This window comes from Zootoca vivipara, chromosome 5 (genome assembly GCF_963506605.1).
Source record: "Zootoca vivipara chromosome 5, rZooViv1.1, whole genome shotgun sequence".
In the NCBI taxonomy this organism is placed as follows: Eukaryota; Metazoa; Chordata; class Lepidosauria; order Squamata; family Lacertidae; genus Zootoca; species Zootoca vivipara.
In genome coordinates, this window is record NC_083280.1 from 94,038,199 (window position 1) to 94,055,990 (window position 17,792).

The 17,792-nt window shown below is 40.8% G+C and overlaps 1 protein-coding gene across 3 annotated transcripts in view; it reads right to left on the reverse strand.

The window, feature by feature from the left end:
• Positions 1 to 1,359: 1,359 nt before the first annotated feature.
• The window catches only part of LRP6 (LDL receptor related protein 6), a 122,042-nt gene continuing 105,609 nt past the window's right edge, over positions 1,360 to 17,792 (reverse strand). For 2 of the 3 annotated variants that reach the window (XM_035102241.2, XM_035102240.2), the window contains 6 exons: positions 16,238 to 16,474; positions 14,452 to 14,562; positions 13,422 to 13,652; positions 11,677 to 11,813; positions 10,029 to 10,126; positions 1,360 to 8,848 (listed from right to left, as the gene is read on the reverse strand). In XM_035102241.2, the coding sequence (XP_034958132.2) occupies positions 8,557 to 8,848; positions 10,029 to 10,126; positions 11,677 to 11,813; positions 13,422 to 13,652; positions 14,452 to 14,562; positions 16,238 to 16,474 (1,106 nt within the window). In that variant the 3' untranslated portion in view covers positions 1,360 to 8,556. The remainder of the gene's footprint in view (positions 8,849 to 10,028; positions 10,127 to 11,676; positions 11,814 to 13,421; positions 13,653 to 14,451; positions 14,563 to 16,237; positions 16,475 to 17,792) is intronic. The other variant, XM_060275147.1, reaches the window with a different exon arrangement.

Below are 17,792 nucleotides of genomic sequence, written 5' to 3' on the forward strand. Positions count from 1 at the left end.
ATAAGCTCTCGGAACGCTTATTTGTCTTGTATCTATGCGACCAAGGCAGTTTGTCCCATGATGAGGCCTGAATCCCGACTGGAAGGGATCCAAATGGTCCGCTTCTTCCAGGCGTGCCTGGAGTTGTTCAGCAACCACTCGCTCAATCACCTTGCCCAAGAATGGAAGATTTGAGACTGGGCGATAGTTGGCCATATTGGCCGCATCTAAAGATGGTTTTTTAAGAAGCGGTTTAATAACCGCCTCTTTCAGCGGGGCTGGGAAGGCTCCCTCACAGAGAGAAGCTTTCACCAACCTGCGAAGCCCATCGCCCAGCTGTTCCCGGCTAGCTTTTATAATCCAGGATGGGCAAGGGTCAAGGAGACAGGTGGTTGGTTTCACTCGTCCAAGCAGCCTGTCCACATCCTCAGAGATAACAGATTGGAATTGATCCCATGCAACTGGACTAGACAGGACTCTAGCACTCTCCCGCCCCGGCCCTGTTCCCACGGTGGAGTCTACCTCTTCCCGAACCTGAGCGACTTTATCTGCAAAAAACTTTGCAAAATCGTTGCAGGAGATCATGCGGCCCGTACTGGGCCCCGATGGAGCAGGTGGTTCCACTAAACTGCGAACCACCTGAAAAAGTCTCCTCCTGCTGTTTTCTGCAGATGCAATAGAGGCAGTGAAGAAAGTGTTCTTCACCGTCGCTACCGCCACATGGTAGGCTTGACATTGAGCTCTAACCTGTGTCCGGTCAGCTTCAGAATGAGTTTTCCGCCACCGGCACTCTAGCCGTCTCAGCGATTGTTTCATTGCCCTCAGATCCGTGGAAAACCACGGGGCTGTCCGGGCTCCATGCAATCGGAGAGGGTGCTTCGGAGCCAAACAGTCAATAGCCCTGGTTAACTCTACATTCGAGCGGGCCACCAGGGAATCAGCTGAAAGGCCATCAACATGGGATAAAGCATCCCCTACCACTCTCTGGAAACCATTTGGATCCATTAGGTGGCGGGGGCGGACCATCCAAATCGGTCCCACCTCCCTGCAGTGGGGAAGGGTCGCGGAGAAGTCCAGTTGCACCAGGTAGTGATGGCACTTCTTTAGTTTCGCTTTTCCTTAGTGTCAGATCACCAACATCCATAGAGGTAATTGCTTCCATCTTGCACTGCTGCAATGAAATTGAATGAGAAATTAAAGTATAACACATACTTCAGAGAAAGATGTTCATTGTACACACCATTTTGGCTCTTTTGTCTTGTCATTCCAGTTTTATAAGCTCTTACTAACTCACTAACTATGGTAACTAGAGTCCTTCAGCCGACCACAGGGTAGGTTACAATATAAAACACAAAACATAGCAACGAACAAAAATTCCTCCACAGTGTAAAAGGCATAGATCGTTTAATTAGCCATATGTAAGTTTCCTTTGTCCTGTCAATATAATAAATTTATATTCCATTCAATTTTATTATAAAAAAAATCAACATTTTATTTGTTACAACTTCATGTATAGTAATAATTGAAAAGGGGGGATGGGGAACTTTGTACAAGGGTTATATACAGTTTGCAAGTAAAGCACTTTTATTTTACAGTTCAAAAAGAAGTGTTAGTGAATGAGTGAGTAGGGTTGACCAAATGTTGGTCATTATAACAAATACATCCTTGCAAAGCATCATCATACATAAGTCTATGACCACACTAATTGGATTTTAAAGACAGTGAAAGAAAGATAAAAATTACAAGATGTGAGCATTTAAAATATTAAAAGCAGCACCAGATCCTTCACTTTGCAAACAAGGCTTATTCAGCTTATGATGGCTGGTATCTTCATATGTGAAAATATGACGACTCCATCCTTTCCCCAGTTTGACTAAAGGCAATGGTAGATTTGACTGGAAGATTCCCCTGCCTTGTTGTTTTAGGCCAGCATCCTTTTAACCTCTTTTTGGCACCCAATGCTTCTACTGCAACAGTGAACTCTCCTCCACCCCGCCCCCCCCCAAATCTTTTATTTTCCATTTTGAAGTTTAAAATGGATGCCAGACATCCATATTCAAGACAAAAATTGCCCTCCTTAATGAAAACTGCCAGAAATGGACAGAGGCAAATAAAGTCCAGAGTGCCTGTGCTTGCACACAGATTTTGGAGTTATCACTTTACCTGCAAACATCACAAGTACAGTTTTACCAAACTCAAGTCATTCCTGTTAACAGGTGCTTTCCACCAATTAACAACTAACAGATTTCAACCTGTAGCATGTAACAGAATGGTAGCTTATCTGTGTGCTGAAAAGCCCACTCTTTTCAGTCCCATTGATTGCAATGGGAAAGACTGAAACATACATATTTCTGTCCCCCTGAAATCAATGGAAATAAAAAAATGCATCTACAGTTTCTATGCACATTTACTTAAACGTCCCATTAGTAGTGGGATGCATGTTGTATAGTTTTGCATGCATTCTGTTTTGTAATTGTGACCTACGGTTTGGATCATTCAACTTCCCATTTGGCCATTTTTTTTTTAAGAAAGACTTATTCTAAATCTCTTAAATAAAAACTACGTAGCATTCATGACTGATTGTCATCATGCATCCCCCAGTCTAACTTTAGTAAAAACAAACAAACCCAGAGACTTTAAAAGTAGTCTCATTCATAAAAACTTTGTACTTTGTTTACTGCATCTAGAAACTATTTTTAAATAGCTTTCTGCAGAACTCATTTACTGGGAACCTAGTTAAATAAATAAAAATATTTTTCTGTGGCTGTAAAATAATTTAATGTAGAGCACTGTTTTAGCAACGGAAGCGAAATGATACTATATCATAAAATGGAAGTTGCCCGTTCCTATCAAGCATACAAATGCTCATCATGGTTGCTTTTCTGATAAATATTTCACAAAGTCTTTACTAGAGAAAGATTACCTTGACTTTCTGACTTTATCTTGCCAAAGTACGAGTTGGAAAAGGCTACAATCAGGAAGTTTAGAAATACCTTCAGCAAATGTCTGACAGGTATTTATTTTAAAAACACTTGTTAAAAACACTTGGTAACTGAAACACAAATAATATTGATTATATGGAACGCTATGGTCTATGCCTGGCTGAGGTTGTCTTCGCATGGTGGCAGTGTGAATGGATGCACATGCATCATAAGAGAAGAACCTGCTGGATCAGACCAATCCTGTTTCTCACAGTGGCTAACCAGATGCCTCTGGGAGGCCCACATGTAGGACATGAAGGGCATGGGGCCTGCATTCCTGCAGTAAGCATATAACCATTAGGACTTGCATAATAATCTAGCCACTGGCAGCCTCCCTGGGTTTGTCCAATTCCCCTCGAAAGCAGTCTGAGTTGGTGGCCATCACTTCTTGTGGTACCAAACTCCATAACCTGTGACCTGGCTGCCCTTTACATATGCACAAGAAGCCTGTTCACACAATCTTTCATAAAATTGTGGGGATGGTATGGGGAAGGATACAGCTAATGAAAACTATGGAAAAACTGGAAAACAGAACCCAGGAGAAAGTTTTCTGTTGGGTGTAAATGGCCTCCTAAGTGAAAGCAGCTCCTTGGTTCAGGGAACAAAAAGTGACTCACTACTTACATCTGGTAGAGAGTTAAACTCAAAACACATTAGGCTGAAGAAACTAGGAGAGCACCTACAAATAAATGTAATTTTCTCCTGTGACTTTGGATGCCTCCACCCTGTATTTCTTTCTAGCCAAGCCTTCTCCCTGATTCTTGGTGGTGGAAAGTCCTTCTGTTGCTATAGGCAAAACATGGGTAATGAAGAACAGAGCAAGTTACAGGAAAAGTCAAGCCATGACACTACACTGCACAGAGGTGGAGGAAATGTTGCAAGTCAAGCCGACAAGCTAGGTACCCAGAATGGTTTCATTCTATTCTATTCTATTTTTATTTTATTATTGCACTTTCAATTTTACAAACAAGAACAAAAATTCTATTCTTAGTGCTCTTGTTCATCTTCAAATGTAAATTCAACCCTTAGATTGATTATTTTAGTATGCAACTGTTAATCTACAGAGATGCTAAACAGCTTATCCTTGGCTTGAATCAAGATAGCATTTGCTCTAAGTTAGTGGCTTTCTTTCCAGGGTTTGTCCTGTGTGCACCACAAAAAATTGACAGTTATCTGTCATCTAAATGAATTTCCACAGGAGGCAAGAAATCTTGGCTCCATCACTGAAAGAAGATACTACAGCACAACATAAGCTCAAACACCTTGTAAAAGAAATTGGCACAAATACACACTTTGCAAGAAGATTGTTGCCAACGCAGTACAAACATTTGGATTGAGATAAAGCAATGCAATATTCTGAATTTCCCAGTGCAATTTTATATGGGCTAATTCTCAGTCAGAATGGTGTACACTTAAAGATGTAAACACTGAATGATCACTTCCCATCAGCAGTACAGCCTCTGTTCAACCTCAAATATTCTTCACAGATTAGGTACTGCATGAAGTTTCCTTATTCTGCAACTTCCAGGTGATCCCAGGTAAATATTTTCTGTTCAAAAATTCAAAATAGACAGCTAGATAACTTCCAAGTTTGTAAAATGAAGCTCCTGTAATTCAGCACTGTGTGTGTGTGTAGAAATGTACAAGCTAGCCTTTGAAACCAAAGCCTACTTCCCAAATTTGACCTGCAATCCTGACAAGCATAACTTTGGAAGCAAATTTCATTTAACTCATTTAAGTTTACTTCCATGTCAATGCACTTAGGTCTAGAATACAAACAGATTTCCTTTAAAACTTCTTCAGGCACATAGTGTACATCCATTAGATTTCTAAATACCAAGAATGCTCATGGAGTTGAAATAAAAGTGAGCTTCTGAGAAATGAAATGTAACAGTGCACAAGTTAGCAAAAAAGAAAAAATCCATGAAAGTTACAGATTCAAAGGCAGGTCATGTTTGGAGCCTGAAAACTTTCAGACGTAAAAGGGCTTCTTTTATAAAGCAGTTGTGGCTGCTATGCCTACGCTGATATTATACTAGAATTTCCTACATGACACAAAGCATGAAATTGTGATTTATTTCTAAATACATTGCAACTTTCCAGGACATGTCTATTCTGTATCCCCAAGTTTTTGAAAACACAGATCTCAATTTTGTGTTTTTCTCATTTAGTTCAGCATTCAATGTGATAATGCAGGTGCAATCATGGCTAATATGATTTCCACAAAACGTATGAAGCAGCTCTTAGTGAAAATAATGGGATTTCCTGACATCTATTTACAATCAGTGTAACAATACTATTATTTTTATTCTAGCAGAAAGGATCTCCTCTTTGTGATAGTTGTCCAAGTTCCAAAGTCTGAACTTCAAAAAAGCTTTTTTTCACATGTTGATTTCTTGCCAGCACGTAAAGCTATCATAAAACGAAGCCCTGGCACAAATCAGGGAAGGGTTGTAGAGAAAATGAAACTAACTAGATACAGGTGAAACTCAAAAAATTAGAATATCGTTGAAAAGTTCATTTATTTCTGTAATGCAACTTAAAAGGTGAAACCAATATAGTAGAAAAGAGAGATATGAAAAAAGCGAGATGTAGTAGAAAAGCGAGATATAGCATGCAAAGCGAGATATGTCAAGCCTTTACTTGTTGTAATTGTGATTATTATGGCGTGCAGCTGAAGAAAACCCCAAATTCACAATCTCAGAAAATTAGAATAGTGTTTAGCTACTCAATCCATAACCCCTGCAAAAGATTCCTGAGCATTTAAATGGTCTCTCAGTCTGCTTCAGTACGAATCACAATCATGGGAAAGGCTGCTGACCTGACAGTTGTGCAGAAAGCCATCATTGAGACCTCCATATGGAGGGAAAGCCTCAAAAGGTAATTGCAAAAGAAGTTGGATGTTCCCAAAGTGCTGTATTAAAGACCATTAATGGAAAGTTATGTGGAAGGGAAAAGTGTGGAAGAAAAAGGTGCACAAGCAGCAGGGATGACCGCAGCCTGCAGAGGATTGTCAGGAAAAGACCAGTCAAACGTGTTGGGGACTTTCACAAGGAGTGGACCGAGGCTGGAGTTAGGGCATCAAGAGCCACCCCACACAGACGGATCCTGGAGATGGGCTTCAAAGGTCGTCTTTCTTTTGTCAAGCCGCTTCTGAACAAGAAACAACATCAGAAGGGTCTTACCTAGGCTAAAGAAAATAAGAACTGGTTTGTTGCTCTGTGGTCCCAAGTCCTCTTTTGTGATGAGAGCAACTTTTGCATCTCATTTGGAAACCAAGGACCCAGAGTCTGGAGGAAGAATGGAGAGGCACACAATGCCAGGTGCTTGAAGTCCAGTGCAAAGTTCCCACAGTCTGTGTTGATTTGCAGAGCCATGTCATCTGCTGGTGTTGGTCCACTGCACTTCATTAAGTCCAGGGTCAACGCAGCCGTCTACCAGGAGATTTTGGAACACTTCATGCATCCCTTCTGCTTTATGGGGATGCTGACCTCATTTTCCAGCAGGACTTGGCACCTGCCCACACTGCCAAAAGTACCAAAACCTGGTTCAATGCCCATGGGATTACTGTGCTTGATTGGCCAGCGAACTCGCCTGACCTGAACCCCAAAGAGAATCTATGGGGCATTGCCAAGAGAAAGGTGAGAGACATGAGACCGAGCAAAGCAGAAGAGCTGAAGGCCGCTATTGAAGCATCCTGGTCTTCCCTAACACCTCAGCAGTGCCACAGGCTGATAGCATCTGTGCCACGCCGCATTGAGGCAGTAATTGCTGCAAATGGGTCCCAAACCAAGTACTGAGTACATATGCATGCTTCTACTTTTCAGAGGTCCAATATTGTTCTATTTGCAATCCTTGTTTTATTGATTTCATTTAATATTCTAATGTTCTGAGATTGTGAATTTGGGGTTTTCTTCAGCTGTATTTCTTCTCGCTTTGCATGTCATGTCTATTGCCTATATTGGTTTCACCTTTTAAGTTGAATTACTGAAATAAATGAACTTTTCAACGATATTCTAATTTTTCGAGTTTCACCTGTAGATAACAAAATACCCTGGCAACGAATAATGGTTAAAAAAAACCTGTTATTCACAGCAGTTTATGCTTAAGAACTGAATTTCTGCCATAGAAGAGGAAGTGGAAATCACACTGCAAAGACTGGGTTACTTAACTTCAACAGGAAGAAGTGTTTCAAACAACCAGAGTGCATCCTGAATGTAAAAAGCTTAATGTTTCCTAATAAAAGACAAAATAGTATTTAAAAATATATATGTAAGTATTGTATACTGCGGTATTCACTAGACACTGAAAGTACTGCAAGAATATTACATTTCATTTACATTAAACTAAGAACCGAAAATAAAATTTTATAGTTTATAAATATGACATCTAGATGATGATGGTGTTGTCATATTTTTTTTAATACAACAACTACTTTTCTGGGCACTGAAACATTTTAAAGAGCTGGCAGGAAAAGGTATTCAGGTATAATTACACTTGTCTTTATGATGGGAATAGCTCTGACCTGGTAATCTTATTGTACTTGCCAGGAAAGAAAAGAGGGAGGGGGAAGACCCCTCTCTCACACATGCATCCATACACACTTACATATTCACAAAAGGCCCATTCATTCACTACTCAGCTCCAAAGATTTAACATGGTGGTGAAACTAGGAACAGTCCTCAAGTTTGTGCACTCCTTCTCTTGATTCTCTTACAGCAGACAGACGCTAACAAAGAGACCTTCCTGGCCCTGCAAAATGGAACAGGGAGACCTAAGGGAAGAAGCAAGCAAGCTCGAGGCCCACTCCTTATTCTCCTGTCAGAAGGTTATTGTGGTGCCCAATAAACAGCCACAATCTAATGAACACCTATATTGTTCTTTTTAGAACACACACAGAGAGACTTAAAGCATAACCACAGCCAATAAAATGACAGAACACCTAGAAAGGGACAAACGTAGAAATGATGCAACTTGGCTACTTCAGAAAATGTGAATTAAACAAAAAGGTGCAATTTTCAAAAGCATATAAGCATCCATGATTTCACTTCTGAGAATAAAGCCCTTTGTGTACAGTTATCTGTCCAGTTTATGTTTAATTTGAATTGCTGGTCCATCAGAGCAAATGCCAGAGGTTATTCAGCTCTTTGAAGACGTTTATATATGCTGCTTTATGATCAGTTCCCTTAGTTCTATTCCTTGTCAAAAGCTCTCTTCTTTTCCTTTTTTGGTGTTTGGCTCATTGAACAGCAACACAACCTGGATCCTTCTATTTCCCTATGTGCTCAGTCACTTCACAAATTTTAAGGCATCTTCTTGTGTTACATTTGGAAAAATAAACGACAAACTTCGTATACAAATTTTAAAATTTTCTTATGGCACAAAGCAGCAAACTGTTTTAGGAAAATATATAAATAACCTTCTCTCTCTCCCCACCCCCCTTTCTGTACAAGATATATGCAATATAACCCCCACCCTCATTTAATAATTTTCAGCTGTACACACTATAGCCTCCCTCATGTCCTCCCCCTCTTGATAAGGACAATTAGTATTTACACTGGTGGGTTGGAGGCAGTCAAAGGAGGGAGGGAGTCTCTCATGAGGAGTCTGTGCAAGGAGAAGGGGGGGGTGGATAGAGGTGATGAGAGTAACTCCGCTCTGTGTATGGAGATGGTGGGCAGCTCTCATAGTTCTCCTCTGCCGATAAGTACTGGCTGCGTGGGGTGGGTGGTGGGGGTACCGGCTCAGAATCATAGTTCAAATCACTGGTGTAACCCTTTCCCACAGTTGCCATCACTCTACGGCTGGGGGCGTAGTCACTGTCACAAACATCCGTGCTGCATGGCGTAGTGGGAGGGGCAAAATGTCGGTAGCTGTATGGCCTGTAACTGGGATGGGAAGGAAAAGAAGAGTTAGGAAGGAAAGACCCATCAACATCTGAAAGGAATCTCAGATTTCCTTGACCATGCAACATGCTAATATGATCAGTAGGTGTTTTTTGTGGGTGTGGGTGTTTCCTGCAACATGCTGTTGGTGCAATAAAAGTGCATTGATGATTGTTTGATATTGCACCAGCCACACATCAATTTCACTTTATTAGTTGTCCTGCAATGGGTTCCCCAATGTTACAGCACTATTGCCATCTGGAAGGGAAACATGTGCCCACCAAAGGCAGGATCAAAACAAAAACAGTGACATAACCCAGAACATTTCATACAATCAGAGAGTTGGAAGTGACCCTGAGGATCATCTAGTACAACCCTCTGCAATGCAGGAATATGCAGCTGTTCCTTACAGAGATCGAACCTTGGCGTCATCAGGACCATGCTCTAACCAACTGAGCTATCTGAGCTATTTCTGGTATAAAAAGTTACAGGATTTCAGCAGGAAACTATGGGACAGGCACTGATTGGAAAATGAAGCAGTATGTCAGTCCTGAACATTTTGCAGGCACAAACAGTACGGAAAGTGAGATTGTGCTTAACTGCCTTGATCCTATTATTAACACAACAAATAATCATGAATGCACAATAAAAAGACATTTTGGAAAGGTCCAAACACATTTTATGTTTTTCTCCTTAGACAGCTTTAGCATTAAATGAAAAATGAAGGCAGCTCCCTGTGTAGCCTCCACAGTGCAAGGAAACACCTGCTTTGCATGAAATTTCAGTAATTCTGGGAGTGGTATATTCTGAGCAGCCCACCCATTCACTTCTTCTGTCTTCCATTTTGATATGCATACCCCAAAAGACAATCCAATTGACCACCCCAAAGGCAGCCCATGGGCTTGCAAATATTGGGAATTAAAGGTGCCTTTGATTGACTGCTAAGAAAGCAGCTGGCACAGGTGCAAGCTTGTAAACAGCACCCTGTAAGCCAGGACATTCTCTAGATGGAGTTTTGTGAAGTGCGAGGAGGTCTCTTTTCTTTCCGCATGACATTTTGTGTACTACAAATGACTACATGCACACCATGTATGGAGTAAAAATGTTTGTGGGTTAGACAGGTTTAGCAGACTTATTTGAAATGCCACACTACAGTGCCAATGAATGCAAATAATAAAATTACCTGTATGATCGATGGGTAGAAGGACTATTTGAAGAATAACCAAATTCCATAGTGTAATGTGAACGCTCAGTAGCTGGTGATGGAGGAGGATTCAAAATCTTTTAAGAGAGAGTGAGAGGAGGGTGGACAATTTTAACAGAACCATAACGAAGTTTAAAAGCAATATTTTAAGCACAGCAGTAGTAAGCCAATCCTTAGTAAGCACAGCACCAGCTTCTACCATTTAGTATATATTTTGGAAAGTTGTTTGTGCACACAAGTTTGTTAAACCACCTAGAGTGGGAATAAGGGTGAGAAAGGAGCAGCAAAACCACTGGAAAAACATGGAATATTAGGCCTGCAGTCAGTTCTTTATGACACCTCATAAGATATTGTAACCATTTTGACAGTCCCTGAGATCAAGGAGCAGGTTTTTGTCTACTGTTGAACACCATTTTGAATCCGACCGAACCTTTCAAAAGTGCACTGGTTTTTTGTTTTCTTAGAATTTTGAGAATTGTCAAAAATATTTACTTAATAAAATTTATACAATGCTTGATTGTAAAAAAACCCCACAACTCCTCAAAGCTATAAAACAATAAAATTGAGAAAAAATCACAACCATACTTTAAAACATATAAAAGTTAAAATACTAAAACAACTTTCTAAGCATCTGGCTGAGCTTGTCTAACCAAGAACGTTTTTAGCAGGCACAGAAAAGAATACAGTGAAAGTGACTGCTTGATCTCAATAGGCAGGGAGTTCCAAAGTGCAGGCACTGCCATGCTAAACAATCATGTTCTTACAAATGCAGAATGGGCATTATGTGGCACCTGTAGTAGTGCCAATTCTACCAATCCAAGCAGTGAAGTGGGCATGTGTAAGGCATGGTGATCCTGTAGGTCCTGGAAATGATAAGTTGAAATATTTTTGGGTAAGGGGTAGGGAGTAGTAGTTAAATAATAGTAATTTGAAGTGAGAAAGGCAATAAAGAAGTTAAAACCTAGAAAAAAGAATGTGATTTTAGATTTGGAAACTGCAAGAGTTATTGTAATAATTAGAACTCAAGAAGGGGAAATGAGGAAGTCCGAAACGTTCAGATTGGAAGTTATAGAATTGAACTATTGTATTTTTATTTTTATTTTTCTTCACCTATTTTATTGCTATTGAGATGTGAAGAATTTTGGGGAATAAGATCTGTTGAATTTGTCTTGTATTTTTCCTTTTTTGTATTTTTTTTATAAAATCCAATAAAAGTTATTAAAAAAAACAAACTCGGAAAATTAGAATATCGTTGAAAAGTGCATTTATTTCAGTAACGCAACTTCGCTATTACATTTCATTAATTACATTCCATTTATAATTGACCCGCCTAACGACAAATAATTACAATTACAACAAATAAAGGCTTGACATATCTTGCTTTGCATGTCATGCATCTATCTCATATATTGGTTTCAATTTTTAAGTTGCGTTACTGAAATAAATGCACTTTTCAACGTTATTCCAATTTTCTGAGTTTCACCTGTAGATTACAGATTTGTTAGAATATTGACTTAACTTTCTCCTTTTCTTGTGCTGCAAAAATAGGCTTTATTGTCCAGTTTTCAGAGCTAGGCTCAGGAGTGCAACAAATGACAGAAAGAATAGTTTATCAGAAGTGACTTACTGGAGGGAAGTAAGTGCCCTTGGTGCTTGAAGAACTGCTGGATGATGCCCCAGTAACATGGGCCCTATCATATGGCGGCCCACTACTTCCACCCATAATACTGAGTGAGCTGATCACAGATTTGCCACGGGACATTCCTAAAACAGAAAGAAAACTAATCAACATTCACAACATTGATAGTATACAATACAATATAGAATACAATAGTATTCTGGATAGCAGGGACCATATGTCCAAACAAGCTTTAATAGGACCCATATTTTCTCCAAATAACATGAATAACTACTCTTTTAGGGAGGCTTTACACATTTTAAAGAATCTCCACCAAGCACACAAGTTTGTTAAACCACTGAGTGGGGATAAGGGTGAGAAAGGAGCAGCAAACCCACTGGAAAAAATGGAAAATTAGGCCTGCAGATTGTGTAGGGTGCTGCCAGTCTCCTGGCAATGGACCATTACCACTTTTCAGGACGGGGTGGGAGTAGAGTGGCATGGATGCAGAGGTGGGGCCACCTCACCCCACCCTCACTGTCATCCTGCCCGCACATCTTCCTAGTATCTGTGACACAGCTGCTTTGGAGGTCAGCTCTGTGGGGGCTTCCTGCTTGCATGGTCACACTCCTACTGCTCACACAATACAGTAACTGTAAAGGGTCACAGCTTACACGACCCTTCTCCATAGCTGTCAAGTTATTCCCCCCTTTTTAAGGGAAATTCCCTCATGCTCAATAGGCTTCCTCGTGAGAAAAGGGAAAACTTGACAGCTATGCCCATTGGGGTCCTGGGTTGAAGGTAAGCAATTTGCCTGCTAGTCTCTCTGCTATCAACTTTTGCTGACAGACCCCAGTTCTTGTGGGCTTGGGCTTTTCGTTGGTTTGTAAATGTCTATAAAGGAGATCCCTCCTGGTCTGTCCTTTCACCCACACACTGGACACCCATTTTTACTAGGAAGGTAATGACAGCAAAAGTAAAAATATTCAAAGTTTAAGAAATCACACAAACATTTTCAATTTGCCTAACTTACACAGGTTGCATAATTGAGCTTTAGCTGCTATTACATCAGGTGTCCAGTCCTGGCACACAGGTCTGGCATATGCATGTACTTTAGGAAAGACTAATACACACCGTGCTATTGGAAGGTAGTTAATTCCTGCAAAGAAGATCTGAAGATGGAGGAGGAAAGCCAGCACTCAATCAAAAGGACTAGACCAGCAATCGCCAACCTGGTGCCCTCCAGCTGTACTGGACAACAACTCCCATCAGCATTAGCCACCAAAGTTGTGCTTGCTGGGGGTGATGCAAGATGCAGTCCAATAAAGCTGTATGGCACCAGACTGGTGAAAGTTAGATGGGATGTTTTAGTTGGAAAGTCTTAAAACACATGGCACACTCCACCTACCCTTGTTCTGAGTTCACCATAACACCACCGGGTCTACCTCTAATCACTTTTCAGCACCACTCCAACCAGCCTATTAGGGCTTCAGTAAACTCTTAATTGGGATGCATTTGAGGCTTTATTGCATAAGGAGCCCAGGAACTGCCACTTATGCCAGTGGAAGAAGCGGATGGTGCATAAAACTCAAAAGGACTATAAAAATAATGTTTGAGGACTCTAGTTGCAAAAAATAGAGGCCAGCATACACATTGCTTTGTTGGCACACATCAGCAAAACTATGAGAAGCTTCATTCAGACAGAACATAATAGACAACAAAGTTCCAAAATGCTTGTATGTCTGATGACTAACCAGGAAGAGATCCAGAGAGAGAGCTTGGGTGAGGCACATAGCCCAGAGGTACAGAAGCTGGTCCATGTGTGACATAGTCATTGCTCATTGTTTCTCCATCCCCTTTCATGCGCTGACACAATACCCTCTGGCAAACAAAGTACATAGCACCAACCAAAAAAACTGTGAGAATCACACCAATGATAGAACCTATCGTATTGGTGGCTTGCGGGGCTGGTTCCTCTGTGGTGTCTAAAAGTAAGGAAATAACAAATATACATTTTAAATAACTTGAACCCTAGAGTCCTGCCACTCTATACCTTGAATCTTAACTTGCCAGACATCTTTAATGGGAGATGTAGGATGTGATGAAATATATTTCCTAGCTTAAGTGAGGTAGCAAGAAACTGATTAATGGAATTGTACAGAGATGCTTGAAAGGGGACATTTTAGCTCTCCCGAGAATGGATAAAAGTATTCTTTAACTAGATGATGAGAGTTAAGAGCACATGCCATTTTGAGCCATGGGACTGTTGCAAAAATGGCATTGTGCAGCTGTACCATTAACATTCTACTGCATGGATGATCTCAACCATGTGGGAACTCTTCGTGTCCTTGTCTGTCAGGAAGGTTGATTCTTTCCACATGATAAGAACCATCTGCATGGTAGAGAATCTGAAACAGGCACCCCCAAACTTCAGCCCTTCAGATGTTTTGAACTACAATTCCCATCATCCCTGACCACTGGTCCTGTTAGCTAGGGATCATGGGAGTTGTAGGCCAAAACATCTGGAGGGCCGCAGTTTGGGGATGTCTGGTCTGTAAAGGTGTAGCTAGGGGTAAAGAATGTGATATACGGATGCTGTTTGGTTCCTAATTCTGTTTATTCTGTTCATTCTCTCACCTCAATTCCAGAATAAAAGCAGCGTTAGCTATTTATCTTTATTTCAACTAATATAAAGCTTATTTCTATCATCTGTATTCTACAAGCAAGATAACTTATGAAATGGATCAAAATAGTAGTTGTTCTGTATTTAAACTTCATACTTACAGCATCCCTGTTCATCAGAGCTATCACTGCAGTCAAAGTTGTGGTCACATTTCTTGTTTTTCCCAATGCACTGCCCACTGGCACATCGGAACTGATCTGTTAAACAAAGCACTGGAGGAGGATAAAAGCAAACACGTGTTTACTTAGTATCACAAATATATGAAACAACTAGTCAAATGCTCAGCATAAAAATCAAGATAATGAATAGTATCAAAGCCTATCATTATGAGAGTTCTAAATCAGGAGGCAAATCAAGCCTATTTGACTTGAACAATGCACAAATTTGAGGCCTTGGGGGCTCTGGCAGGTGACTGCTTTTTGTAAAGGTAAAGGTAAAGGGTCCAGTCGTGACTGACTCTGGGGTTGCGCGCTCATCTCGCATTATTGGCCGAGGGAGCCAGCGTACAGCTTCCAGGTCATGTGGCCAGCATGACAAAGCTGCTTCTGGCAAACCAGAGCAGCACATGGAAACGCCATTTACCTTCCCGCTATAGCGGTTCCTATTTATCTACTTTCATTACCAGTTTGAATACACAAACTGGTAAAATTACAGAACAAGAACTATGCAAATTCACTCAATTTGCAAGGTTTCGATAAGTTTCAGAATTCAGTTACTCTTAGTAAAGAAACTGGATTTCCTGAGCTCAGAATTGTACTTTTTATTGCTGCACAGAATATATAGAGCAGTAGGTATCTGTTAGAACAGACAATTCATTCTAAAGAGGTTTTCATTGTTTGAAATACATACAGGTAAAACTCGGAAAATTAGAATATCGTCGAAAAGTGCATTTAATTCAGTAATGCAACTTATTTTTTATTTTTCTTTTAATTTTTACAAATGCTTTCTTTTCAAAATTCCACAGTAATAAAACAAAGTTACGATAATACAAAAATAAACATCGCTATTACATTTCATTAATTACATTCCATTTATAATTGACCTGCCTAACAACAAATAATTACAATTACAACAAATAAAGGCTTGAAATATCTTGCTTTGCATGTCATGCATCTATCTATCTCATATATTGGTTTCACCTTTTAAATTGCGTTACTGAAATACCACATATTCCGGCGTATAAGATGACTGGGCGTATAAGACGACCCCCAACTTTCCAGTTAAGATATAGAGTTTGGGATATACTCGTTGTATAAGAAACATGACTGGGCGTATAAGACGACCCCCGACTTTTGAGAAGATTTTCCTGGGTTAGAAAGTAGTCTTATACGCAGGAATATACAGTACAGTGGTACCTCGGTTTATGAACACAATTGGTTCCGGAAGTCTGTTCATAAACTGAAGCGTTCATAAACTGAAGCGAACTTTCCCATTGAAAGTAATGGAAAGTGGATTAATCCGTTCCAGACGGTCCGCGGAGTAACCGTTCATAAACTGAAGCGAACTTTTCCATTGAAAGTAATGGAAAGTGGATTAATCCGTTCCAGACGGGTCCGTGAAGTACTTAAACTGAAGCGTTCATAAACTGAAACATGGGTGTAATTGGTTCCGGAAGTCTGTTCATAAACTGAAGCGTTCATAAACTGAAGCGAACTTTCCCATTAAAAGTAATGGAAAGTGAATTAATCCGTTCCAGATGGGTCCACGGCGTTCATAAACCGAAAATTCATAAACCGAGGTGTTCATAAACCGAGGTTCCACTGTAAATGCATTTTTCAATGATATTCCGAGTTTTACCTGTAAATCAAGATTGTTTAAAAAGTTGCCACTGTTCCTCTTCCCTTTCATCTCCAATTTTCCAGTTTCTTGAGCTGGAAAAATTAATACCTTCACATTTCTTTTCATCTGAGCTATCCTGACAATTTGCTTCTCCATTGCACTGAAGGATACTGTCAATGCACTGGCCACTCTCACACTGGAACTGGGACTCTGAGCACATAGGGCAGTTCTTTTCATCACTGGCATCTTCACATTCAGTGAACCCATCACAGCGCCAAGCCGCAGGAATACAGTCAATCTCCCCTGTGAAACATGTGAAGTGCTGAGGAGAGCATGTTGGTGGTTCTGTTACGAAAAAGTTTTGGTTTTTTTCAGAAGAATGAAACGGTGGAGTAACAGCATATAAATGTCTGATCAAGTGTCAAAAATATCTATGGGAAGGTAGAAGCCATATTTATGGAAAACCAAAACTAAGGCTCTGTTTGAATTGTGAACAACCAACCTCTGCCTTTACCACTGCAATGACTGAACTTTGGTGATGCAATGATGTATAGTCAAACTAAACTGTGGAATCTAAACTGTGGCCCGTGTATCTACGCTCCGGGGAATTAAAGAGCTGGAGCTTTTCTTGGATGCAGCAGAGCACACTGTCTGCACCAAGCAGGAGACAGGGGACATCCCTGAGGAGGAGGTCAGTTCCCCAACACAGGACCCAGATGTATGGAGGAACGTGACTCATAGAAGTAGAAGGCCCAGGGATCGCTCTGAGTGTTTAGAACTACACAATCAATTAGAAGACGAGGAACAGACTCCATTTGAAGATCTCTCCCTCATCACAGTTGATCAGGAATATGAAGACGAGCAGCAAAGTCAGTCCTCCGGGAATATGCAGGTAACCTTGGAAGGGACAGCACATGGAAGAATCCCGACCAAGCCTATGAAGAGGCGTGTAGTGGTGATAGGGGATTCCCTACTGAGGGGTACAGAAGCAGTGATCTGTGGGCCTGACAAGATGTCTCGAGGGGTGTGCTGTCTCCCCGGGGCCAAGATCAAAGATGTAACAGAACAGCTGCAAGGAATCCTAAAACCCACTGACAAATACCCCTTCTTCTTGGTCCACGTGGGAACCAATGACACTGCAAGCCATAGCCTCCAGAAGATCAAAAGTGATTATGAGGCTCTGGGCAGGAAGTTGAAGCAATTAAATGCACAATTTGTCATCTCATCTGTCCTCCCAGTTGAACAACATGGCCCAGGGAGAGAGGGAAAAATAGGGAAAGTGAACAACTGGCTTCGCAAATGGTGCAAACAGGAACAGTTTGGATTCTTAGATCACGGTCTGCAGCCAAGAGCATGATGTCGAACAGATTCCTCACTGGCCTTGCAGACAACTTCATTGTCCATAAAGTGGGAGAAGCAACAAGAGGATCAGCCATTTTAGCCTGGAGAAGAGAAGGTTAAGGGGTGATATGATAGCCATGTTCAAATATAGAAAAGGATGCCATATAGAGGAGGGAGAAAGGTTGTTTTCTGCTGCTCCAGAGAAGCGGACACGGAACAATGGATTTAAACTACAAGAAAGAAGATTCCACCTAAACATTAGGAAGAACTTCCTGACAGTAAGAGCTGTTCAGCAATGGAATTTGCTACCAAGGAGTGTGGT